At 31.1% G+C, this 27,178-nt stretch overlaps 3 protein-coding genes across 7 annotated transcripts; 1 reads left to right on the top strand and 2 right to left on the bottom strand.

Annotated features, from left to right (window-relative positions):
- On the bottom strand, window positions 1-6,083 carry LOC132947873 (transcription initiation factor TFIID subunit 9-like). 2 transcript variants are annotated; one of them, XM_061018109.1, is made up of 6 exons: window positions 5,954-6,083; window positions 4,750-4,893; window positions 4,539-4,675; window positions 4,166-4,294; window positions 3,407-3,506; window positions 1-1,128 (listed from the first exon to the last, which is right to left on the bottom strand). In XM_061018109.1, exons 2-6 carry the CDS (start codon window positions 4,871-4,873, stop codon window positions 941-943), a joined length of 678 nt encoding a protein of 225 aa, XP_060874092.1. In that variant the 5' UTR covers window positions 4,874-4,893; window positions 5,954-6,083; the 3' UTR covers window positions 1-940. The 2 variants fall into 2 exon arrangements, with proteins under 2 accessions (XP_060874092.1, XP_060874091.1); XM_061018108.1 differs by lacking the exon at window positions 5,954-6,083 and having other exon boundaries at window positions 4,750-5,035.
- On the top strand, window positions 5,348-15,350 carry LOC132947872 (U6 small nuclear RNA (adenine-(43)-N(6))-methyltransferase). 4 transcript variants are annotated; one of them, XR_009664956.1, is made up of 9 exons: window positions 5,350-5,869; window positions 5,989-6,205; window positions 10,231-10,371; window positions 10,437-10,662; window positions 13,211-13,502; window positions 13,565-13,913; window positions 14,366-14,501; window positions 15,031-15,192; window positions 15,325-15,350. XR_009664956.1 is itself a non-coding variant. In XM_061018107.1 (7 exons), the coding sequence occupies exons 1-6, from the start codon at window positions 5,765-5,767 to the stop codon at window positions 13,910-13,912; spliced, it is 1,329 nt and encodes a 442-aa protein (XP_060874090.1). In that variant the 5' UTR covers window positions 5,350-5,764; the 3' UTR covers window position 13,913; window positions 14,366-14,714. The 4 variants fall into 4 exon arrangements, 1 of the variants encoding a protein (XP_060874090.1); XR_009664957.1 differs by lacking the exon at window positions 15,325-15,350 and having other exon boundaries at window positions 5,348-5,869; window positions 14,369-14,501; window positions 15,031-15,306; XR_009664955.1 differs by lacking the exon at window positions 15,325-15,350 and having other exon boundaries at window positions 15,031-15,306.
- On the bottom strand, window positions 13,907-24,971 carry LOC132947871 (TNF receptor-associated factor 4). The gene is made up of 7 exons (XM_061018105.1): window positions 24,560-24,971; window positions 16,138-16,239; window positions 15,756-16,010; window positions 15,465-15,692; window positions 15,259-15,403; window positions 14,912-15,186; window positions 13,907-14,485 (listed from the first exon to the last, which is right to left on the bottom strand). Exons 1-7 carry the CDS (start codon window positions 24,731-24,733, stop codon window positions 14,285-14,287), a joined length of 1,380 nt encoding a protein of 459 aa, XP_060874088.1. The 5' UTR covers window positions 24,734-24,971; the 3' UTR covers window positions 13,907-14,284.
- Between the last annotated feature and the right edge of the window lie 2,207 nt (window positions 24,972-27,178).

Here is a 27,178-nt window from a genome sequence, read left to right as displayed (position 1 = left end):
TTTTAAGTAGAAAAAAAATACTGTATTGATAAAATAATTGAGTAAGTTGACTGATAAAACCATGAAATAATAAACAGATTCTTGTTATTATACTATCCTATAGGTTTATAAATTATTTGAGATATAACCATAAAACCATATAACCATGGTAGGCCTTACATATTTAACTTAACTAAATATTATTAATTGTGTGATTATTATATAAAGTAAAATATTAAAATGTATAAAAAATACATAAGTACTAAAAATGACCATAGTATTAAGTACTTTAAGTTGAAAATTGTAAAAGTATAAAAAAAAAATAATAATTTATAGTATATAACATTAAATTTATATATTTATCATGTACTAAATTCATAAAACATAGATAATAAATAATAATATACCTAAGTTTGTATAATACAATTATTCATCATCATAATTTTATAACGCCAGTATAAAGCTGTATTACATCAAATCCTGACTTAAAAATAATAAACTTATAGTTGATTCATTTATTATTATTTGTAACACGTTGACTACCATGTGACCGCCGGAAGGTCACACAATAGTTATTATCGGTACGTAAGCATATTTTTCCATGTCATTCCAAATTTAAAATTTGTATATACTATTGTATTTAATAAAACATTTAAAAATATTTTTTTAAAGAAAACAATATGTTTGTAACATCAAACATAATATTGTAATGATTCCTACTATGCCACTGCATACATCATGACTAGCAGTTATGTGACGTGGTAGTAATGATCAACGGTCGCAAAATAATACAATTTGAGAATTACAGATGACAGCAGGCAGTCACATGGCAGTCAATGTGTAAATGTGTTAATAGGCTTTTAACTATAGACTAAAGAAAAATAGAAAGTATAATATTGAATAAATGAGAGATGATACTAATTTATAGTTTTTTTATTTTTATTATGTTATCCCTGGTAAATTACATATCACTAAGTTGTTTTTCGACAGCATCATCGAGCGCAATATCAGAGTATGAACGGTTTTGATATTCCTGAGCCTCCATAAGTTCATCTTTATCATTTTCTCCAATACTTTCTTGACTGCTTTGACGATTTTCAATCATTTCTTGCAAATCAAACTCCATTGAACTGTTCATCATTTGACTAGCTATTGAAAAAATGAAAGTTATTATTAAAAATTAAGAATAATAAATTCATGGTTTCCAATATTCCCGTTGATGTAGTATTATGTACAGTCCTCATAATTTTATTGTTTAAATCTTAATTTATTTTTTGTGATAGCTGTAACATCTGTAATAAATGCTGACCACTAATAGATTTCAGCATATATATCTATTATTCACATTTCTGGCATTAACTTTTATTATTTATTTATTTATTATTAATTAATGCCTGTTAGGGCAAAAAACATAGTATTATTTGGATTGTAGCAGTGTTGGTAACCAGAACTAACCTACGAAAAGGTGGATGACTCATTTGTCAGACTCAATTATACAGATTTGTATAGGATATATTAAAGAAAACAATTTAAGTTATTTGTTATTTAAATGTCATAATGTTTACATAAATAGACCAGATATGGGTAACTTGCAATAGTTACCTATCATTTAAGTGTTCTGTTCAATAAAATAATGAATTTGAAATTATTTTTAAGTACTTAAACCAGATAGATGATTAATATGGAACAAAAATGACAAAATTGATAGAAATTTTAAGTTAAATGAAATCAATTAGATCTAGATTGATCAAGAAGAAATGGTGATATTATCTTGTAGATCAGATAAAATAATAAGATTGATTTGCCACTGAATAAGATCAGTTTATTTCGGTGTCATAATTCCATTTTGAGACGTGTGCGTGTATTAAGAAATATTTACATTTGGTCCGTTAAAATATGAAATATTTAAAAAAATTTTTATGTAAAATCTATGTGCTTATTATTTTGAACAGGGTATATAGTATATACTCAGCTCCACAAGAGATGATACACGTTTCACGCATCCGACTGACGCTGACGATAGCACAAAGGCCAAATTTCTCCCACTATTTATCGCCCGACAGTGAACAAGTCGTTGCCGACTGCTAAACATTTGATGATTGGTAATCGAAGGGCTAAAATGGTGGGAGATGACCATCATCGACAAAAAAAAACGTGTATCTTCTATCATAGAACGGAGTATATAATATTGTTGCTATTTGGAAACAGACAAATTTGAAAATTTAAATGAACAAATTATCATGCTAAATGTTATAAATGTATTTATTCAATTCACAGTACCAAAAAATATAATGATACTGGACAGATTAATTTACTCTTAATAGATCAAATAGATGAGAAAATTTTTTTTTTAGATATTAAACAGGCATTTGTTAAGATGCTATTTTAAATTTATTAATGAAGATGTATGATGAGAAATGCAAATGTTATTATAATGTTTTATTATTAAATGCATGAAACTTTTGCAAATTACCTGGGTCATATCATTTTTTATAATATGTGGTATATAAATTTAATATAATATGACATGCAATTCAGAAGAACCAAAATTAAATAATTAAGAGGACATTATACAGGCATTCTTTGTTTCCGTCTTGCAAGTGCATAACATAGCAAATTTTACACTCAGCAGATCACGTTTAGCTACATTAGTTTAAAAATTAGAATGAATTGAACTCTTATAATATTTAAAAGTAAGAATATTATCTAGAGCAGGTGTGTCCAACCTTTTGTGAAGACTGGGCCACATCATATGGGTAGAAGTTGTTGTGGGCCATATACTTTTTAATAATAATACATTCAAATTTAATGATTAAATTATATTCTATAATACAACAATACATTTTTTTATAATTTTACTATAGCGAATAATAAACAGAAATATTTTTTTGTTGATAAATGACACGGAATATTGCTATCAGAGCCAATAAAGATAAAACGCTAATAAGTTTATCTTTATTTGATGTTTAATATTTTGTAGTTTTATATTCTTAAAATAAATTTTTTCTCGTAATATTAATATATTATTATATCCAATTAATTAATGGTTTTTAAATTAAAGTGAGGGTCGTATCAAAATCTACCATGGTCCGCAGGTTGGACACCCCTGATCTAGGGCATCTCATAGGCGTTTAATTATATTTTAATTTTAAAGCGAGTTATGAATATATAATGATGTAGGTACAAACAATTTACAATTTTAACATACTTATAACTCGCTTTAAAACTAAAATACATATAATAAAAAAGCCTATGATGCTCTAGATAATAATCTTACCTTTAAATTGTATTATAAGTCAATTCACTCAAATATATAAACTAACGAAGCTGTGTGTAAAATTTGCTATGTTACACACTTGTAAGACGGAGACAAGAAATGCCTATATAATGTCCTCTTAAATAAAATTAATAAGATAAATTTAATTACATTGCTGGAAGGGATTATCTTCGATTTCTAATTTTCTAGACGCCTCCAACATTTCTGCAGCTGTTGTTTTAGTGTCTTTACGCATATTTCCTCCAGAATACTATACATCAAAACATTAAAAATATTAATTTAAGTATAAATAATATTACATTGACCGCTCATAGTGTACAAAAAGCAGGTCTATTAGTATTACCATTGATTATAAATACTATTATAATCAATAGTATTATAAATACTATTATAATCAATGGTGTTACCTTAGATCATATATAATAAATGGAGCTACGTGTGTATTGCTCATATAGCAAGCGGTGTCCAACATAACCACCCACCGGCCACCACTCATTCAATTTCAGGGAGCAACACATTATTGCACATGCGTTGTGTCAAAAAGCACTATAAAATAACTAATAAGTAGGGGTTATGTAAGACACAAAAAATGATTAAAGTAGCAACATCCATTGTATATTATGATCAAAGGTTTTACAAATGTATACAAGTATACTATCACCCTACAACCTAAAATTAATAACTGATATCCTAATAAAAACACTGTGTTAAGATTGTGTTAGAACTCGTTAGGTTAAAAACACAAGACTTTTTGCCAGTTAACTAAATTATGTGATGTATAAAAGAATTTGTAACTTAGTAATTAAAATAAAATAGCCAACTAGCAAATTACTAATGAATGAGATTGAAAAACGTATACAACACACAATTAACAAAGGAATTTTTTAGGATATACTATTGAACTATTACCAAATCATTCCTAAGCCTGTAGTTTGTTTGTAAGAAATTTGAACGATCGTGAGGAATTCGCAGTCCACTGGCAGGCCTTACTGGAGGTAATGGTATTTTGTTTAATTCACGACTTGATGTCATTAACACCTAAAAATTAAAACAGTAAGTTATAAACTCTTAGGTCTTATTTTTAGTTGTAATTAAAACTAAAAATGTTATAACATTGGAATAAAGTTACACATTCATTTTTGTAAATAATGGTCAATTCTTTGGTCGTCATTTAACATCTCTTGTTGCATGATGTTAAAATCTAATATACCTACATAATAAACTTTAAAAAATTGATTTTGGCAATTGGTCGTGCAATTGATTTTAGCCAAAATGATCTTACATCGCGGGGAGGAGGTCGACAGAATATTCCGTCTTGCGCCAATTGTATTGCAATTTTCACATCGTCGGCATCAACATTCTTCTTTTTCGCAAAGTTTGAAAATGTCTTGGCATCGTCCAACAGTAGCGTTGTGTATCCTAACAAACAAAACAAACACCATTCATAATAACAGCGAAAAACGACACATTTGTTTCATTGCATTAATAATTACTGTAGTTAAACTCCAAGAGATGATTTAAGACTTGTTGATCGTATTCAACAATACCCAAATCTTTCATAATCGACACAATGATTTGAGTGTCTTTGGGCATATGTTTTCCTTGTGAAGACGCCATATTTTAATCGAATCAGACTCCTATAAATTTTTAGAAATTATTGTAACAACAGAAAGTCGTACCGAAGACCAACAAAAAATTTTACTCTTCGCAAATTTTCTACCACAGAGTACTAACTACAGAGAACATAATATTATTGTCATACAGTCTGTGGCTGCGCTGATCACGGTTGTCTGATAAAAACGACTTATCAGTAATCACGAAAAATGTTCCGTATCCCAAGGGTCACCGTCACTTGTCCCACGGGACAAAAACACCGACGGGTAACACGATGGTCACACGATCATTGATAACAAAGAAATTACCGAATCGATGCATTGATTTTACAATAATATATTATTATTATATTACAATTTAATACAATCAGATCAATACGCAATCGTTTTTCATCAAGACAATGCAATATCATTATGATTATATAGTTTTCAATTAACATATTATTATTATTATTATTAATGTTAATGGAGCCTTTGTTTGAAACGAGTTTGTTTCCGATTTGCAACGACTTTGGAGTAATCGGATTTAGTAACAGACGCGTTGCGCATGCGCAGCACTGTTCCGCACACAAACGTAAATATTTACACACCAGCTCGACGTGCGTGCGAGTTCGTCATTATTATTAAATTTTTGGGCGTCTGACGGGTCGTGGTGAGGTGACTAAAATGTCGACAGTCGCCAGTCGATAATATCGGATTCGACCGTTTCTGGAGCCTACTCGCGATTAATATTCTAAAATTTTTTTGTTATCGTCATAGATAGGGTGATTTTTATCATCTCGCGCAGCGAATGCTCGTTGATCGATAATAATATTTACATTTTTTTTTTTTGGTCGCCGTAATTATTAATCCGATCCCCGCTTACCACCACCAGAATAATTACCGAGTGTCGACGATGCCGAACAACCAGTTAATGCACCCGAGGAATATTTACCGGAAACCGCCTGCGTTCAAGGAGCTGGCGGTAATGTACCCGGAATTCAACAAATACGCGTCGGTTGTAAGTACACTTTGGTATTTTCGAAATTCTAATTGAAAATCAACCATGGGATTCCGATTAACAATATTAATGTTTTTTTTTCACCGGTATTCGGCGTCTTCTGACTTGGCCGTGCCCAGGGTTTGAACGGCAAAATCGTTTTCGACTTCAAAAATCAGGACGGCCTGAGACTGTTGACCACCATACTGCTGAAGAAAGACTTCGACCTAGACGTGGATTTGCCCGTCGGCCGACTGGTGCCCACCGTCCCGTTGCGACTCAACTACTTGCTGTGGATCGAAGACCTGTTCAACTTGAACTACGACAACACGAAGAAGATCAAAGGAATCGACATAGGTGCGACGAACATCAGATCAAATCGATTGTCACGATAATTCAGAGCCGTGTTAAGGGGGGGGGGGGTGGGGGGCAATTTCCCCCGGGCGCTATAGTTTTGGTAAAACTAAGGGGGCGCCTTTGTCTGCGCCTACTATGCTAACTGTGGCCCAAATTGTAGGGAAGGGGCGCTGAATTGCTTGACACGGCCCTGCACAATGTAATATAATAAGTATTAACACTGCCTATTATAGTGAGCCCGTCTGCGCATGCGAAGTAGTAAATATTTAAATATCATGGTAAATTTTATCGTGTTCAACGATGTTTCGTCGATAATAAATTCGCAGTGCGCGCGTAGCGATAGCATTTCGTAAATTTGCGTTTTGTACATCTTTTGGTATAATTATTCGTTTGTATAGGTATTTATCGAAATGATCCGGAAAAACCCGTCGTAGGTATACAGAACACCAGTTTTTGGCAATATCGATTTCGTGTTATTTTCTGCGAAACTACGTAGATAGATACTTACCTACTCTAAATTTTCACCAACCTTTTTTTTTTTTTATACGTTACGCCGTTTTAAAAATATTTCGACTCATTTTGAGCTATACTTTACATAAACACTATACACACACATATATATATACAGGGTGATGTATTAAGCGTAAAACACTCACTATCTCAAAAGTATTAATGTTTTTGAAAAAAAATTTTTACATAGTTTCAAGTTGTTAAAAAACAACAATTTTATTAAAAAATTATATTTTTAAATATTTTTTATCCTTATGATTTTTTAAGTTTTATACTTTTTTCAACGACAGCATAGAGTTTTAATTTCATTTTCCAAAGCAGAATATTTTTCTAAGTATTTTAATACATAAATATCGAATTTAGGACGAGTAGTTTATGAGCTATAAGTGCTTAAGGTTTTGACAAGCGGAGTAGTGGACACACATTTGCAGGGTAACTCCATACCACTCCACTCCGCCCATCTAAACTTTAAATGCTTATACCTCATAGACTACTCGCCCTAAATTAGATTTTTATGAATCAAAATACTTAGAAAGATATTCTGCTTTGGAACATGAATTTAAAATTATGCTGTCATTCAAAAAAGTAAAAACTTAAAAAAATTATATAGATAAAAAACATAGTTTTTTAACAACTTGAAACAATGTAAAAAAATATTTTTAAAAACATTAATACTTTTTGAGATAATGAGTGTTTTACGCTTTATGAATCAACCTGTATATATATATATATATATATATTAGTTTTTTTCCCCATAAAAGTCGATAATAGTATATTGTGTGGCAAGGGCGGGAAGTGAGCTATTTCAGTTTCGCCCAAGAGACTGAAATTGCCTTCCCGCTCGAGCCACACATACTATTTTTTGTCACGCCTCTGCTTTCATTGGTTGCGCCTTCACGGCAAAGGCAATTCAGGCTAGGGATCTATATGCAACAACCAGACTATTCTACGAAAACAATATTTCATGAAAGAAACGATTTGATCTAATTTTTTTTAAGCGTCACGCAGGGAGGTTCAAATATGAATAGAAGATGTAACCGAAAGTTTATGTTTTCGTGGCATAGATTTCAGTATAAATAATAATTATTGTATTAAAATAAAATAAGAACATAAAAACGTAATCAATGCAAATGTAATGCATTATGCGGGGATCTATGTAGCAACCAATTGATTATTATACGAAAACAATATTTCATGAAAGAAAAATGTATAGGTACCTACCTATTTCGTTCGTTTACAAATCCAAAACCCTAGGCAATTTAATAGAAGATTCCGCATTAGTAAATATTTAAATACCATTAAAACTGCGATAGGTATGAAGTATATGGATGTTTGCATGTTTTTTGGATTTCATTTTAAATTATGGTAATTTATTGATCTTGTTCCTCGATGTCTTGTCAATAATTCGCAGTATGCACGTGGTTAGAATTTCATTCAAATTAGGTTTTGTACCTAGATCTCTTAATAATTATTTGTTTGTATTTATCGAAATAATCCGGAAAAAACGGTCATCTCTACAAAACACCAGTTTTTGACAATATCGATTTTGTTTTATTTTCTGCGCTACTCTAAAACTCGAAATTACCTACTTGAAATTTTCACCAATCTTTTTTTATACGTGACATTTAAAAAATATTTTGACGCATTTTGAGCTATACATTACGTAGACACTAAACACATATATTTATGTACGTTATTAATTTACGTTTTCTATTTTTTTCCCATAAAAGTCGAGAAACTATACCTACTTGTTTCACTCATTTAAAAATTCAAAATCCTAGACAATTTACTAGAATATTCCACATCAGTTGTTCATAGAAAAATTTTAAATGCTGAAAATACATGTTCATAATTTTTTTTTTTAAGTTTAAAGTTAAAATGTTGAGAAAATCTGAAAATTTGTTAAAATCAAGAAAAAGTTATAATTATTTTGTTTTTGACGATATCGATTTTGTTTTAATTTTTGTGCAACTCGAAAACTAATAACCGTAGGAGTAGTATCGTACCTACTTGAAATTTTCACAGATCTTTTTTTTTTATACATGACGACATTTTAAAAATATTTTGACGCATTTTGAGCTATACATTACGTTAACACTATACACACACACATATATATATTATATATACATATATCAGTGGCGTAGCCAGGGGTGGTGCTGAGGGGAGCCCCCCCCCTCGAAATGTTGAGAAAATTTAAAAACTATTTTAATGGTCTATGATAGTCGCTCAAAAAGTCTTAAATTGCATTTAAAATATTTAAAAATGTACCATAAGTATTAACTCATTTTCAGCTATCTATCTGTGTTAGTACGATTTAATGTGTAAAAGTGTAAAAGTTGATCAGCCCCGCCAAAAAAAGATATTGGCTACGCCACTGACATATATCCTAGACAATTTACTAGATGATTCCGCATAAGTTGTTTGTATAAAAAATTAAAAATCTCAAAAATACGTTAATATTTTTTTTTTAAGTGTAAATTTAAAATTCTGAGAAAATCTAAAAATTTAATAAAATTAAAAAAAAGTTTTAATTATTTTGTAGGTAGTTTAAAGTTTGTAAACATTAACATTCATACCTACAATTTGAAAATTGAATACATGGTTCCTAACCCAGTTCCTAATAAGTTGTCAAAACTGGATTTAAAAAAAAATTTGATCCTAATTCCATAAATATTTTTTATGAGTGTCTTAAGTTTAAATTTGAACAAAATAGGATATTGACTCATAAAAATAAAATGTTCTCATTTTTTTGTAATTTAAAAACGAATGATGAAGTATATACTTGAAAAATGTTTCGATCAATCAAAAATCTTGAATATTTCATACAAAGTTCATCATCATTTGTAAAAATGTAAAAAATTTGTGGGCTCAATTTTTTTTATAAGCATCAGAAGTTCAAATTTTGACAAAATTAATCAAAATCACGAAAATTTGCAAAATATTTTGTAATTTAGAATGTATATTTTTATATTTAAGGTCTGACATTTAAATTCGAGGTTCCTCATAAATAGGTCATACTGTAAATAAAAAGTTCATTTTTAGTCATTCAATGTTTAATTTAAACAAAATTTGACATTTAAACAAAAAACAATATTTTTGGTTATTTTGTTGTAGGTAATCCAAAAATATTTTGATTTCGGATTTAAAAGTTTTACTTAATCATATGATAGGTAGATAATATGTAATATGTAATAAACTATATTATTATATTGTATATACACAATGACATCATAAAAACATTAAGATTAATTGTATGTTATTTCCTTATAATTTATCATTGAATTACATTCAATACGTCTATTAAAGTGACCTACTCATTAAAGAGGTACTCTCGACTCCTTCTGTATATCAGAGCGTTTAAATTGTTTTAATTTTCTTGTTAGGTATTATGATGAAGCATACTATGTGTAAACTGATAATAAAAACTTTAACTAATTTGATGTCCTAATTTTTTATATTAGTTTGCTTAGTATTTATTAATTAAAATCGAACCAAATGTTTTATTTTTTCAGGCACAGGTTCATCATGTATTTATCCATTATTAGCAGCTAAACAATTTCAGTGGTCCATGGTCGGTACTGATATCAATAAAGAAGCTATTAAAAATGCTATTAAAAATGTAGAAAAAAATAATTTACAACATTTAATTCAAGGTAATTACTTAAAAAGTATAATACAATATAATGAAATGTTTTAATTCTATTTTTCTATTTTTTAGTACTGGAGGTATCGGAATGGGAAAGATTATTGCCAGTAGCTGTAGATGAACATTATGACTTCTGTATGTGTAACCCACCTTTTCATAGTTTTTCAAAAATAAATTCATCAGATGATGAAGCAGATAGTGCGGTTGGGATTACTTCTGAAATGTATACAATGGGTGGAGAAGTTGATTTTATAAAAAAAATGATCAATGAAAGTGAAATATTACAGAATTCGATAAGGTAATAATAACAATATATTATTTATATATTATAATACAATTAGATTTACTTGGAAATTTGTTTGGTGTAAAAATATTCTTATTGATTGATAATTATTACTTTCATAAATATTAAATAATAAATATCCATGTTATTGTTTGTTTAAAGTTATCAAATAATAGAACATATCGACGCTCCAGTTCAAAACTGCAACGACTTGAGTTTTAACAAATCCGAGTTATGTACACCATCTTATAACAATTTCAGTTCAAGAAATCAATAAAATATAGTTAAATTATTGTCCACGAGAGTGTATTTTGAATATTATAATTTACGTTACATAGGGAAACAATATAGTAAACACATTATATCCAAAAAACCAAATTTTTTAGTTGCAGTTTTGAACTGGGCGTCGATATTTTGGCATAATTCTAGTTAAGCTTCCAGGAAAACTTAATTTGTAATTCCATGTAATTTTTATAAAAAAATTAAGATACAATGAAAGTTTGTTATTTGTACTCAGTTTTCAAGTTATAACACTTAAAAGTTTGTATATTTGTTAGGTAGTACCATCACAGACAAAGATATATCTTAGTCCATGGTATGGTTTTATATACTTTATATTTTCCATTCCTAGGTTATGTTTTAACGATGATCTTTTGAACGTATGTCTAAAAGTAATAAAGTATATCTGACTTTTTTTAAGTTCCCTTTAAAAATGGAGAAATAAATGTTTGAAAATTAGGTTAGGAGCTAAACTAGAATTGTTTCCATATTTTACTGCACCCATGTACTATGTGTGCAGTAGTTTTATGATTAAAGTAATAAACTTGACTAAATAAATAGGGACGCCAAATGTTAAATGTTAAATTTTTGAAATCTTTTTGCATGTTCCCCAGACAAGGAAAAAACAATATCAATTGGATAATAATATATATATTAGCAATATTTTAGCGTTTATTCTTATTCTGGAGAATATCTCACGCACAGTGTTAACTCCCTGACATGCCTATTTATTTAGTCGTGGTAATATACACAATTAAGTGCGGTAATCATCAACAATAATACAACAGACACATTTCATAAATAAACCATATTTATCATAGTTCATAACAAAATAATAGTTCTTTGTTAGGAGATAAATACATTATAACTTCCAGTATGGTTTAATTTTTAGAAAAATTCACTACTTTTATAAATTCGACAATGATAGATTATGAACTTATAAATTGAAAAATATTTTTCATAGTTTTAAATCATATAGCATAATACCTAACTTAAATTTATAATTTATAGTTGGAAAAAAATTGTAATTCTTACAAGGTGTGCAGCTACTCTCATATTGCTAGTACACATTCTTATTGTGTATTTTATGTGATCTACATTAAGTTATATCTGTAATAACTACTCAATTAAAATTTAAAATTATCTAGGTATATTGCATTTTATTTAACTAATTGAATTATTTTAGTTTTAACTAGAGGTGTGTGTATTATCGGCATCAGTGTAGACAATTTTTTGTGTGCGAGGCCATATGTATTTTTATTTTACTACTACCACCACTACGTCTTTTATAAGTAAAAACTGTACAATTTACAAGTCCCCTATCTTCCTAACGATTTGTTATTTGTTAACATTTAATTCTCTATTATGACAAGTCAATCCATCATATTATTCTCATGGCCTCACATCAGTACACCCCACCACCCACCCATATATTTTGAGGCACAGGCCTCAACAAATTATCTTCACCATGCCACTGATCGGCATACAGATTTGCATTGCAACACGTGCATCTACAAAAATTGTTGTTCACAACATAAACCCTTAAGGTTGTATTAAAATATGAACAAACGTTTTTCTTTATCAATATTAAAAGTACCATTTTAGATACCTATATTATGTGATATTTTAAAGTAGATAGTAGGTACCCACGTCATCTAGTGTTGATTCCAACACTTTTATTCTAAGATTAATAAAAATTATTTTGAAGATATTTTTTGGAACATTTAAGACTTCAGCAACACCTGTTATATAAGTAACCAATTCGATACCTGATTAAAACAAAAGTATTAAGTAATAACTATTAGATAAATAATAGGGATGGGTTCTCATTATTCTCAAACTTTATGAAAATCTAACAGCTTAAAAATTTAAGTTTGAAGAGTGAATATAATTAGGTTCGCAAAGTATGACGGCCAATAATTTTTTTGAGGAAGAACACTACTTTACTACTTAAATAAAATCAAAGTTTGAACAGTTAAAGAAATAATTTAATTTTGAGTTTTTAATCTTGTAAACTTATGTTTGACTCATCCCTAATAAATACCTAACCAAGTATATATATTTTTTAAACAATTAAATTATGTACCATAAAATCCATTTGTATTATTACCAGTGGTATTACATAAGAATATGTAAGATATTTTTCTTTTGATAAAAACATTTTGTTGTCGTATACTCATGTGTAATATTGATATGAAAAATATTTTACCCTCAACATTTTCCATATTACCTACAAATGAAATTTATTGCATTTATATTATAACTTTTTATTTTTTTTTATTAGTATTTATACAACAATGGTTGGTTATAAAGCATCATTAGACCCTCTAAAAAATGAACTGAAAGCTATTGGAGCATGTACAATTGCAGAAGCTGGTTTCTATCAAGGTCGGAATGCTCGTTGGGGGCTTGCTTGGACATTTCAGCCGGATATAAAATTAAAGGATTTTTTGCCTAATAAGGAGTTTCAAAAGGAGAAGTTGAAACTTAGACCTCCGGTATCTTTCCAAATTCCAGAATCGTATGACTCTACAACTGCGCTAACCAAACTATCAGAACTTCTAGATAGTCTTAAGGTAAATAACTATTAATAATATTTATAATTTTTTTTTTTTAATGCTTCATTATTTGTATTTAGCTGTCAATCTCAAAATTACAATCAAAAATTGATGAAAGTGTCTTATACCAAGCTGACATTCAAGCATATGAAAATACATGGACACATCAAAGAAGAAAAAGGCGAATGGAAAAAAGATTAGCTGATTGCAAACGTCAAAAAACAAATGATAGTTGTTCACTCATTGCATCTGATGATGAAAGGGTCGATCAGAATTTAGAGACCACAGTGAATGCCAAACCATTATTTGCGGCTACACTAGTTTTAAGAAAGTCAGACAATACAATTTTGATAGACATGTTGCACTTGGACGGCAATAGAGACAATTCATACCAAGTTTTTCAGTTCTTTAAGAATAGATTTATATAATGTAGGTTTGCTTATAATTTATTTAAAAACACTTAATTACATAATACTTAAAATTAAATAGGTTTAATGTGAATAACAAAATAGTATAGTGTATAATATAATAATTATGAGATAATAATATAATAAAATATAAAATTAATTTGGTATAATATTCTTAAAGGAAAAAAAAATGAATAAATAAATTAAGAAATAAAGTTTATCAATTGACTCAACCGGTGTAAGAATTAACATAAACAAACAGTCACATTTTGTACATTACCAATTGTGAAAAAAAGACAACCAAAACAAAAAAAAAAAAATTAAATATGAACACTTATCTTCATATACATTTTACGAGATCATACTAATATACATTATAAACTGAAAATAATTTTAAACCGCTACTATTTTGCTGGGATCTACTTTTATGCGTAAAAATATAGTGTCATCTTTAATAAATTGTCTTTTTTTTAGTAGGGTTTCATGTGACACAAATTTAGGAAAACCAAATCCAAGGCTATCCGGCTGCGTGCTTGGTCGTTGGAAATTCTCCCAAGATGGATCAGGCACAAAACTCTCAACTATGTTGCATGGCTATAAAATGACAAAGGTAGTTAAAATATTTGTAATTTATTTTGTATTTTACATTTGTACATAACCACTAGAATAATATATTTGCACATTACAATGCAAATTAAAATTGCTTATTGATGTTGTTTTTTTTTTTTTTATTATGATAAATAGTGTTATAAAAGTTATTGTTATTTTTGACTGAAAATTATATTTATATAAATATAAATTATAAAAATGTTATCAAAAGAAATTTATATGAGGTATTTTTTAAATTACATTTGATGTCCTATTTTTAACTAAACATATTTAAACCATAATATACATTTTGGTTATCCCTATTATATATTTTATGCAATTTACACTTAGTACATTCAACTCTAATGTGCAAATATATATTTCATAATAGATTAGTTTCATAAATATAAACAATATTTTTGAATTACACACCTTTTCACTTTGGTCAAATAATGTAAATGCCACAGAATGTGAAAATGACCATTTCAGTAAAGCATCAAATTCACCTGGCAGTATTTTTATATAAACAGATACATGTGTGTTTTCACCAGATCCGTTGCCGTTCAAAAACACCGATGCTTGCAACTTGTACCCAAACTGGCTGGTGTAGAACGGCGAACTGATGAGTTCTAGACCATCACCGCATAGTTTGTGACGACCCTCTTCAAGTTTTTCCAATACATCGCTGATTTTCCAAATCAACGTACCTTTAAGTAATTAGATTTTTATAAGCAATTGGTATTTAAATTTAATGTACTGTTAAAAAAAATCTTATATACCTGACTGATTAACAGCTAAGTTATTTATAACTTTTTTCATGGATACAATTTGTTGTTGTTGTTTAGTGACCATTGAACACATTAATGTTAAATGTTGTTGGCTTGCTTCCTCCATATGTGTGTCCATTTGCTTTCCTCTCAAACTCTACAGTTGAAAATATAAAAGTTAGTCAAAAGGTACTTAGTTCATACCAATAACATTTTACCTTGAATCGACAACCAACATCTTTGAAGCTACAAGATGTTAACATTGAATGACATGCATGTTTAATGTGATGTTCTAAATCTTCACGTGCTACAGTGACAATTTCACATCGATTGGGACAAGTTAGAGGGAAACGTGGGCATGATGTTGTGTGTGAGTTAATAGTGTCAGCTACAAACTGCCGTCCACAATGACGACATGGTAATAATCTTTTTGAACATTCTGTGACCTGATTAAAAATTGTATATTTATAGTTAACCATTCAAAATGTTATAATTCTAAAATTGTCTACCTTATGTTTGGCCAACATTCGTCTTGGAATTTTTACACCACATTTAGCTTCACAATGGATTGGCTCCACCGGACATGTTCGACTATGTTCTTCCCCAGCTGCTTCTCCTTTCATTTCACCATTACAATATTCACACTTGATGACACGTTCAATACATGTATATCTCACATGATCATCCATTAGAATTCTGGCAATTTGAGCGCCACAGTGGTTTGTGCAAGGTAACGCGTCATATTTACATGTTTGCAAGTGTCCCTGTTAATGTAATGTTTGACTAATTAAAATAAAATCTTTACAAACAGAAAGATAATTCAATTTTTTTTTATTTATTAAACTTTCCTAATCACAATAGCTCAATGATAACATTATATTGAGTACTTACTTTTAGACGCCTTAATTGATCGCTCCATTTACAACCTTCTTTGTGGTGAATGCAATAGACAACAGATCCCATTATATCCTTGTCTTTTTCACAATCTGAGACCTGAAACATAAAATGTATTATTTTTAAATATGCAATTTTTAAAAAAAAAAAAATCAATTCAATATGATATTGTAGGCATTCTATTAAGATTAAATCTGAAAGTGTGGAAATATTGTGAATTAAATGAAATCAACAATTTTTCAAAGTAATTCATTTTTTTTTTCTAAAACTTCAACATACATAATAGAAAGCAAGCGTTTGTAGTAATGTAAGGATGACTTAATCAAAATGTTCTTACAATAAGAATGTAAAAGTAAAGTACTAAAATTTAAAATTTTACAGTAGAGATCAACAATAGACAATTATTGTTCATCATAATAATATGCATGTAAAGCTTATAATTTAAAGTATTATACAATTTAAGGTGCAATAATTGGTAAGTTGCTTTATCTTCAATCTTAAATTAGTTCCAATAGTATAACAATTCGTAGAATATTGTTGTATTTAATGATTGGAACCATAAATAAATGGTGTTTGTACACATTAAAAGGTTATGCTTCCCACACGAATCCAATGGGTTTATTAAACTATTATATGCCCGGTCACTATTATTAAATTTGTGAGAAGTGAATTTTAATAAAATAATTTTACTTAAAAACATCTACCTAAACTTTGCAAGTCTTATATAGTGTATATTATATTTGATTATTCAATGACAAAAGAATAAAATAGGTATTATACTCATAATAAATATTATTTTAAATCTGCAACCAATTTAAATTTGTTGATACATTATCTTTTATAAAAACTAAAAACATATGTCACAATATGCAACCAAATACCCTGCAAGTAAGGTCTTATAAGAACAATTGCGTACACTTATATAGGCTTTACAATAGGTTGGAAATTATATCGCTCTCCGAGTGTTATGTAGTGTAGAGGTACCTATTGTGTGTAATATCTCAAATAATTGGGATCAGCCGACGTATTTCCTTTCACAGTTGGGTTTAAAAAGATACGCAAACGGAACATATGTTTAACGCCCGTACACATTGTTGGTTAATGGTTTATATGTTAACATAATATGAACGCACATTTTTTCGTATAAGAATTAAATAAGTACGGGCGCCTAAAAGAGCAATCTATATTTTAAAAAAAAAATTCTAATGGAAAGATGTTTTGTATATATTGTCGAGTGTAATAGTAGGTAGGTACCTAATTATTATAAAACTTCGTTTATGGTCGAGTGACGACCATAGGGAAAGAAACCGCAGAAATCGATTAAACTGTTTAATACCTACGGGATAATACGATGGGCACATAATGTCGAGTTAGTTCTCATGGTATAGTGATTGAATTACTAAGCCTCCAACTGGTAAATATCGGGCAGCTTCTGGTATAGTGTAGGTAATCCCGATTCCTTCGTGTCGTAAATGAATTTTTCTATATGCCTAGGTACTTTCCAACGTTATAATATGTTCCACAACTAGTAGGCACCGTAAGTACCTACGTGCATTGTACCTAGTAGTTTAACTTGTCGTGACTCAAATCCGTATAAAACAATAACGCGTATTATTGTTTTAGGTTTAAGTGGTTCGACAACAATATTTTTTGTCTTATAAGGTTTTGTTTTTCTACGCAATTCGTACACTATTACGTTTCTCAATACGTAGGTATAGGCACTTACCTATTTCAAAATGCATAACGAATATTAAAATTAAAACCGTATATCCGTATACATAGGGCTGCGGGGGTCAGCCCATTCTATTAAGTTAATGTAAAACTCGACCACGCTATTAATATGTGCGTGATGTATACAATCGATATCATATAATATAGCAGAGGTAGTGTATAATAATATATAAGTATAATAACTTAATGTTATTTTTTAACGTCGCGTCAAGGGAGACTGAGCACTAAGATAAACTAAACCAGGTGTGATTCCTATTACGATGAGCACATATAAACCTACTGCCACAAAAATAATATACACAGTAATAATGAAAGGCGTTTCGAACCAAAGGATATACGCTTGGTGAAGCTTAAGGGAGGCCCGCAGTTCTGGTCAAATCATTAATACCTACATAAGTGTAATAATACGACTATATATTATATATATATAATATACGAGAAGTTACGGTTGCTGAAACACGCACCTGCTCATCCACATGGACCTCCTGCGGGCTCGGGGTCTACAACTGTTCGGTAGATTAAGTATGATTATACATTATTTTTGGGCAACTGTCCAAGTCGAAGCAATTAAGACTATAATACACTTTTAAATCAACCGCTAGGTACCTACTTACTCTAACTTCTACGGAAGTTATTCTTGATAATCGCATGGTTTTGCGTAGGATCGAGGTATTTTCAAAATTCAAAATCTATTATTGGTACTTAATATTATTTCCTAACAATTATTAATGTTCTATGTATTAATAGTCATGTTAATGTTTTTTTTTTGTTTTTTTTTTATGTAAAAATCAATTTAAAACATTGGTATAGGTACTCGAGTATTATATTATGTTGAAGACATTTACACGATAGGGTATAATATTATTCTCGATGCGTTATAACATACTATTGTACGAATACGATTCAAGGAGATCATTAGTCACTCGGCAATAGAACAGAGGTATTTGACAGCCCTAAAACATTCCAATGACAATCGTATCGAATTTTCCTTTTAAGAAATAAGAATATATAGTTGCATAACGCGCATAACTTATTTTTGAAAAATATACGCCCGACAAACTATCTGACCTCCCGATAACATTCAAGTCACACACTCACACAATACACAAATACAATTATTATGAATTATTTAGTTCAGAATAAATACATCCGAACAGATGTCCGTTTAGGAATGTCTACATGTACCCGGCCGAATAGGGTCATATTATTTTTTCCCCCACACATGTGTTGGATCTGTGACAGATGATTTCGAATTGTGATTAAGTGAATCCTCCCTTAGTCGGGGTCACGTTCGGCTTGTTCCATTTTCCTGCCGGTTCGGATTACGAGAAAAATAAAGGACTATAGAAAATATTCTCCATATGTAAAATATAACTCATTCATCAAATAATATTGTTAACAGATAACAATGACGCAAGAGAAGTTTGACAAATATTTTCTCATTTTTATGAATACGTTTAAAAAATATATATCAAATGATCTAAGAGCTTTGGTTAATTATATGTAGGTACCTATTATTACCTACTATATGAATACTATTTTAAATATCTATACCTACATCTGAACAATTAATTTTCTTTCATCGTTGAAAACATCAAATAATAGTCATTCGATCCGTCTACAGAATTCTATAATTATTATTCTAATTTACACATTTTTTTTTATCAAACTTTATATTGTATATATTATTGTTGTCGGTGTCCTATAGATACTTATTAGGTGCCATGATAATAACAATATCAAACTGTTTAATTTGGCATGTCAAGGACATAAAATATTATTATTTAATTATAATTATTAAAATAATGGACCAATTAATCTTTAGAATATTGCATATAGGTTCGGCGTCAATGCCTACGAGTTTTGACCGGACAATAGGCACCTACCAAAATGATTGCCAAATAAAGTTATTTAATTATTTTCTCGGTAAACAATTCGCTTTCGGACCTCATATCTGTATACAGTTAATGCAATAATTGAGGAAGGTGCATAATATTATGATCGTTAGTCCGCATCGCTATGATGGTTTTCACAAATTCATAATAATAATATATAATATTATTATTACCTAGGTACGTGCAAATTAACCTACATCACAAACGATGCGTTGTGTTTTTGAATTTTCGTTATTTCAATCCAAACCACGTCGTTCCGTATAAAGACTAGTTATGGGTACCTATATATATGTGTACAGGACCGATATACCCAACATCGGGTGTCGGTATACTCGTGCATCATAATAATAATAATAATATGCAATAATGTTATGGCACCTACGCGCATATTGTGTGCATTTGATTATTTCATGATTGTAGGTACCCCATGTCTAATGTTATACAAAATAATAATAATATAATAAATCACCCACACCGACGGCGACGGGGCGATCGCACCGCTGCGGCACGTAGTGTGCATATAATTACTTTCGAATTAATAGGTCGCCATTAAAATTGCATAAGGATAATTTTTTTTTCTGATTTGCGCAGGAGAAATGGAACATACACGAAGATGAACATAATAATAACATATTGTGACGGGACAGCGGCAACCGGTTGGTTATGTGTGCGCGCGAGTTTACAATAATACATAATAGCCGGTAATATTATATATTATATTTTATCTACAATTTATAATATGTTATTATACATATTATACTATCTCTTGTTTTTCGACGATATGTACAATAAAATATGCCTATACACCCGTTAGCCATATAGGACCATATATTATTATTATACTTTGCGACATCGCGTTATACGCAATATATTATAGTAGTGACCGCGAACGACGGTTAATGAGTTTTTTTTTTACTATAAACCCTATGAATCCATTTCGGTGTATGTTTTATATATTATTATTTAGCGGTACGTTTGGCGACGACGAGGTCGTCATATTATTATTGTTACGATAAAATACTATACCTTCGCTGCATATATATATATATAGCAACCGCGGCGAGGGCGAAGGGTGAAAATCATTACCGGACATCCTGCGAGGGAAAATAAAAAAAAACGCCGAGCGTTCGACCCCTTAATGGAAATTTTTTTTTTACACTTACACTGTATGATGACGATGATGATATACACTCGACCTGTTCGCCGGTATTTAATTTCGACACCGGCAATCCGATATGTCATCATATTATTATATTCGATTTTACAGCCGCGGGTACGCGCCAAAGCCGTATAGATGTGCAGGGTCGCGTTTACGACGACGGTTCCTCTATTCGTGACTCTCGAGACGGAAACTAATAGTTTACACCTGTTGTGGCCGTCTTGCGGTGACTGCGCGCGTGTCTCGCATAGGAAAATACATTTTATACACTTATATATCATAATAGGTAGTATACGATCGTCATAATAATAATGTGAGACGAGAATTTAATACGAATATAGTGTATTATAATATATTTAATATGTATAGACATCGGTTTTTGTGCGCGTACAGAAACGAGAAGACGACACGGTGAACGAAATTCGGTCGGAAGTCATAATCACAGATGGGTTGGTTTTTTTTTTTGTCGACACGTACGACCGTATAGTCGTACCTATATATGTATATATATAATATTATAATATATGCCTATATAGCTGTAGTAGGAACTAGGTGGGTTACATCGTTTGAGAGACAACACTCGATGTCTCGACGGGTATTATCCCTATTGCTTATGCACACATCTGTACACCGATGTGGCCCGCGAATTAACAAGGACAGAGATTTCCAAAAATAAACGCCTTGAAAAAAGTTAAATGTTTATTAAGCACCACCAAAAAGTAAAAACAAAATAGGTATTTGTTTTGAAGCTTTAACGGGCATTTTCGGATTTTTCGTCCGATACCTACCTATATTTTTGTATAATTTATATATTTAAAAAAAAACTAAACGGGATAACCTAACGGGTACCTAACACTAGATTAGTCGTTCATTATTTTTTTTTTTTATTAATTCAGTTGTTTAATATTAATAAAAATAAATGTATTTACAGATTTTAATGGTGTTAGTTCTGTGTCGTTATACCAAGTATTTACGTAATTATTAAAGTAATAATGAAGTGTTCAAACTATGTCAGGCAAAAATAAAAGGTAACTTTTTAGTATTTTACTTCGTATTTAATGGCATATTATTACGTATGTGTATAATTAATCGACGGTGACATAACTTAACGGTGTGTATCTAATAATTATCATAAAGTGTGCGCCAATATATTATGCGGTCAAAATAAGGAATAACGTTCAAACAGGGATAGGAACAGGAATGCAGTTTTGATATTTCCATCGATGGGGGGGGGGGAGGGGGCACAACCTAGTATCTACAGCCTTTGGGCACCCCTCCCCCCCCCCCTAGATAGGTCTCAATCTCAAACTCGAGACGTGTTTAATGCTAATAAGATAACGTAATCGCTTAATCCAAACAGTGTGACGGGTTGTTGTCGTGGTCGTCGCGGTCGCCTTGTTGGGTGGGTCGACGTCGCCGCCGTTCTTCGATCGAAACGTTTATAATAAATGTGTGAGAAATTCAAATCTGGTGGGCGGCAGTGGGAAACTTAAATATGTACCTAACGTGTTTTGCGGACGACGATCGAAAAAGTGTTTTCGAACAGCTATTCGGACGGAGTGTACAATATATTATTATTATTATTATTATCGTTCGCGTAACGACCGAATGTAAACAAATTATTATGCAACGGCGAACGGTCGTAGTAGGCTGCAGGTTAGGTATATTGTAATGGTCCTCGATAGCACTTACTGTTATACAATATAATTATTATGATAATAATATATGTATAACCAGGTAATAGGTTAGGCCAACGGTTATTTTTTTTTTAAATAATTTTTTCACATTACCGACGACGATGGCCCTCCGTTTATAATAATATTGTAATATATTTATATAATATCATAGTTCCAAAACGACACGGTCGAGGGTCGACAATATTGTATGGTAATAATAATATTGTGTGGCGACGGACAGTATAATTATTATTATCGCCGCCGCCGCCGCCGTCTCGTAGGCCGTATGACACTGTTATAATAATGTTAAACCATCGAGTAATGCACAATACATAATAATAATATACCAATTACCAGGTATATATAATATTATTATGAAACTACTACCTAATGAAACTTAAACGCGCGCGCGCGCTACGATATTGTTATTATTTATGGTTTTGGTGAGTTTTCGTCTACGACCGTGTTTGTTCAAAACCTTATGCGGAATAATAATATAACTTCTATTGTTGTGCAAATACGGTTTTACGCGGATATTATGATTAAATATAATAATATACAATATACCTATGTACAAAACCAATGTATAGGTACGATTGCATTATTACGCATTGTATTATTGTGATTGTTTGTAACCGTTTTCCCAGACATAATTTTAATATTGTTAAAAATCATCTCGTCCCGATGACCGGATATTAGAATATATTGTCGCTGAACACTGTCCGTTCAAAATATTACGCAATCATCGTTTTACACGAACGACGAGTGACGACCACGACAATTTATATTCGTAAGACGCATATGACAAAACGGATTTCTATATAATATATTATGTACTTACTCATTCGGTTCGTATATTATATTCTTTAAATTATTTATTTTAAATAAGCCTACGCTTTTTATGCATATTCGCTGTATTTACTCTTTGACTGAGTCCTGCGTGCGTATATTATATACCTATACGGACTGCACAGAAACTGCACACCACATAATATTCCGAATAGACCTTCGAAAACTTATCAAACCTCTGCACCTCTCGCACCATATAATAACAAACACTTGACAAAAAAAAATTATCATATAATAGAACGTGCCTATGTGTTTTCATTGTATAATATTCTGGGTTAATTCATTTTAATAACAATTACTATATACTTTTGCCTACAAGATGTATCGCAACGAAAATAGCGATCACAGACCACAATAATATTATACTGATATGATATTACAAGACTATTGCCTATACCCACCTAGGCCGCTAGAAGTCTTAAACCCTCAAACACGCGTGAATTTCAAACACATGCGATTCTAATAATATTACAAAAAAAAAAAAATTGCCGCGTATTGGTTCCCAAATTGCGGGAAAAAATTTATCGTCGACCTGCGTAACTAGGCACAAACTACGTTTTCGAATCACGTAACATTATACAGTAAACGATATTGACGATTGATGGAGGTACGGAAACGATTACCATCCGGTGGTTTATTATAAAATAATAAAAAGTAATATAAATGCGGTTTTGTCGTAAATTCCAATCGGCAGCACGTATAAAATAAAACGAATGAATGACGAAAAAACCGGTAGGTAGCATCGGTGCAATTTCCTATTAAATATTTATAAATGAACAATTAAACAGTGATAAAATTAGCTCGTCGAACCGAGTGCTAATATTATAATACAGTCTGAATAATTTAAGACTTAACGTCGGACGAAGTTTTTTAACGTGCGAAAAAAATGTAAAACAAAAAAAAACTCTGATTTAGACTCCTGATTAACCACCCTCCGCAGGTATTCATAAGCGACACCGATGGCGTATACGAATTTTTTTTTTTTTTTTTGGGGGGGGGGAGGAATTAAAAACTGATTTTTGACAAATTTTATCTGAAAATCCGGAGAGGATGAGTTGAAGGACAACACCTGAAAATTTTTTCGGGAGTTACGACGAGGGCGGACTTACGTCTGGAGTGGACGCTGGCGTGATGTTGTCTTTGGTGGGCGTCGTGGCCGGCGCGAAAATGGTGCACGACGACGTGTTGATGGACGTGGTGATGCTGTGCTTGGACGACTTGTTGGGCGAGTTCCGGGACGGGAAACTCAGCGTCTTCGTCCACAGCGCAAGGCTTCGGCCCATGTCGGAAAACTCGTGGACGGCGCGAGACGAGGAGCGATGGCGGCGACACGCGGAGCGTAACGCAGCGATAATAACGACGATACGGCGAGGCGAGGCGAGAGAGCGAGCGGACGCGGTGCGTGTTGCGCGCGCGGTTAACGTGACGAGACTGAACGGCGAACGGTGTAGAGCGATACGACAACAGACTGTCGTGCTCTACGCGCTCGTCGGCCGCGGCCGGGTGGATGGCGGTGATCGTGCGCGCGGTACTACTCCCGCAGACAACAGCTGTGCGCCGCCGCGGCATGGCGGTGGTCCCCCGCCGAGGCCGCGGACGTGCACCGACTTGCAGTCACACGTCACTGTTGTGTTCCAGAATGTTTGTTGTGATGGTACGTTTTTTTTATTGCGCACATCCGGCAAGGATGAACGGAAATGCTCGATTCACCTCGGACGAGCCTTTGCCGCATTCGTACACGACGATCACTCGTGAAAAGCGACAGACGTTTTTCCGGCGCGAGGGAAATGAATTTTAAAACTTTTTGGATCCTACCGCGATAGTGTTTTTCGTCTTGCAATTCAAAATCCATGACAATTTCGATTTTATTTAAATACTTAATACTCTATATATATAGCAGGGACGATCCACTCAATTATGCTATACTAGAGGGACAATTTTGAATGTGCAAAAATCTAGCGGGCCAGAGAACATGGAGAGGAAAAAAAAATACATATTATGTTAACTATACGGCCCCTATAAATAGTATGATATTATTTACATATTTTAATAGTTCAATACTAGACGAGAATTTATATCTACGTTTTACGATAAACATTATATCGTTTTTAATAATTTTATAAATGTAATAAAATAAAATATAGAAAAATCTTAACATTTTATATTTTTATAAACTAAATTCAAATGTAGCACGGGCCAGTGAAAATGGTAGGTACGCGGACCGCCAGTTGCCCATTCTCGCTGTATAGGTTCATCACGAGTTGTTATTGTTTAGGTACTCGTATAGCAATTTGAAAATACCTAAAATACTTACAAGAGTACAATTTTTTTCCAAGACATCTCTGAAGTTCCGATTTTGACAGAAAATAACAATTAAAATCAATTATTATTTTGTTGAAATTCAAAAAATATTAATCGTATAATTTTGAAACTTTTTGACATTACGTTTGGTATTGTTTTCTATGCTCGACGACATTTTCAAAACGTTTTTAACTATATATTTATACCAAAAACCTAATTACACTGTTCTACAGGTCGTATTAGTATAATATTGACATACAAGTCAATTTGGTTAGTAACAAACATACGTCGTGATGTTCTATCATAATAACACTGACCTACTCGTATATCTCACCGAAGAGACAGGAAACCTACTATGCAGCAGAGCGATTTCCCCGTTTTCTCACCTCGAGGTTATCGTGCGAATAACATATGAAAAATCAAATTCGTTTGCCGATAAACGGCCGGCTTTTAAATGTTTTTTTCCGTGGAACCATTTGTTGACTCCAAGAACACACCGACCAATCGTTATAATTTATAAATTATAATATGATATAGGCAGGTACGCGATTAATTTGCATGGTCCACTGGTCGCTAATAATAATCAATTTTATAGCAATATCATAATATTATAATGTACGCAATAATTAATAAGTAATATATATTGAGTGCTTAAAATGTATGACGAAATTCATCGCGGTTATTAAAATATTATTGTGTTTAGTCGATCTACTCGTCGGGTTCCGCTTATTCGCATAATTTGTTCAAGGGTGTTTTCATTATAGATATTAATTAATTAATTAATTATTTTAAACGCGAGTTGTTTCTAAAATTAAATTAATTATCAACGACCGTCGGTTTTTTAACCTTAAAAAAATATAAGTTTATTTTTTAATCAATTATTTCTTAGACGTTTGAAATATCAATAAAATAATATTACAATACCCATCATATTATACCTATTGAATAATATTACACAATATCCAAGAAAAATTAAATTACGTTTGACATAATTATTTGTTGTATTTCATTTTCTGGCGGTATATACCTGAGGTTGGCCTGTAAGTTACCAGTTACCTATAATAATATTTGATCTACCTACAATTAGATATATTATATTATATATACCATAAAAACCAAAAATAATTTCTAATAATAAATGTGTATTATATAGTTCTATTGTAGTTATAAGATGTTACGCAACAATAACATATTGCAATAAAAATGTAACTTTTATATTAATAGTTAAGTATAAAAAATATGTTAGCATATAAAAGTTAAATTTTTATTGTAATACTATGTATATAAGAAATTGTTTTTGTTTTTTGACTGTATAATACATATGTCATATTATAGACATTTTCATGTTTAGTTTTATTCATGCGTTGTATATTATTTTTTTTTAACAGGTTAAATAAATTATTATTTGGTGTATAGGTACCTACCTA

The sequence above is a fragment of the Metopolophium dirhodum genome, chromosome 6 (genome assembly GCF_019925205.1).
Source record: "Metopolophium dirhodum isolate CAU chromosome 6, ASM1992520v1, whole genome shotgun sequence".
Classification (NCBI taxonomy): Eukaryota; Metazoa; Arthropoda; class Insecta; order Hemiptera; family Aphididae; genus Metopolophium; species Metopolophium dirhodum.
This window is presented reverse-complemented; position numbering and strand designations above follow the sequence as displayed.

Coding starts and splice junctions, on each gene's coding strand:
- LOC132947873 (XM_061018109.1), bottom strand. CDS start 4,873: ATGGCGTCTTCACAAGGAAAACATATGCCCAAAGACACTCAAATCATT. Junction 4,295..4,538: donor GTCGACCTCCTCCCCGCGAT/GTAAGATCATTT, acceptor TTTAATTTTTAG/GTGTTAATGACATCAAGTCG. Junction 3,507..4,165: donor ACAGGCTTAGGAATGATTTG/GTAATAGTTCAA, acceptor TTTGATGTATAG/TATTCTGGAGGAAATATGCG.
- LOC132947871 (XM_061018105.1), bottom strand. CDS start 24,733: ATGGGCCGAAGCCTTGCGCTGTGGACGAAGACGCTGAGTTTCCCGTCC. Junction 16,011..16,137: donor ATCAATTAAGGCGTCTAAAA/GTAAGTACTCAA, acceptor TTACATTAACAG/GGACACTTGCAAACATGTAA. Junction 15,693..15,755: donor GAATGTTGGCCAAACATAAG/GTAGACAATTTT, acceptor ATTTTTAATCAG/GTCACAGAATGTTCAAAAAG.
- LOC132947872 (XM_061018107.1), top strand. CDS start 5,765: ATGCCGAACAACCAGTTAATGCACCCGAGGAATATTTACCGGAAACCG. Junction 5,870..5,988: donor TCAACAAATACGCGTCGGTT/GTAAGTACACTT, acceptor GGCCGTGCCCAG/GGTTTGAACGGCAAAATCGT. Junction 6,206..10,230: donor GATCAAAGGAATCGACATAG/GTGCGACGAACA, acceptor TTATTTTTTCAG/GCACAGGTTCATCATGTATT.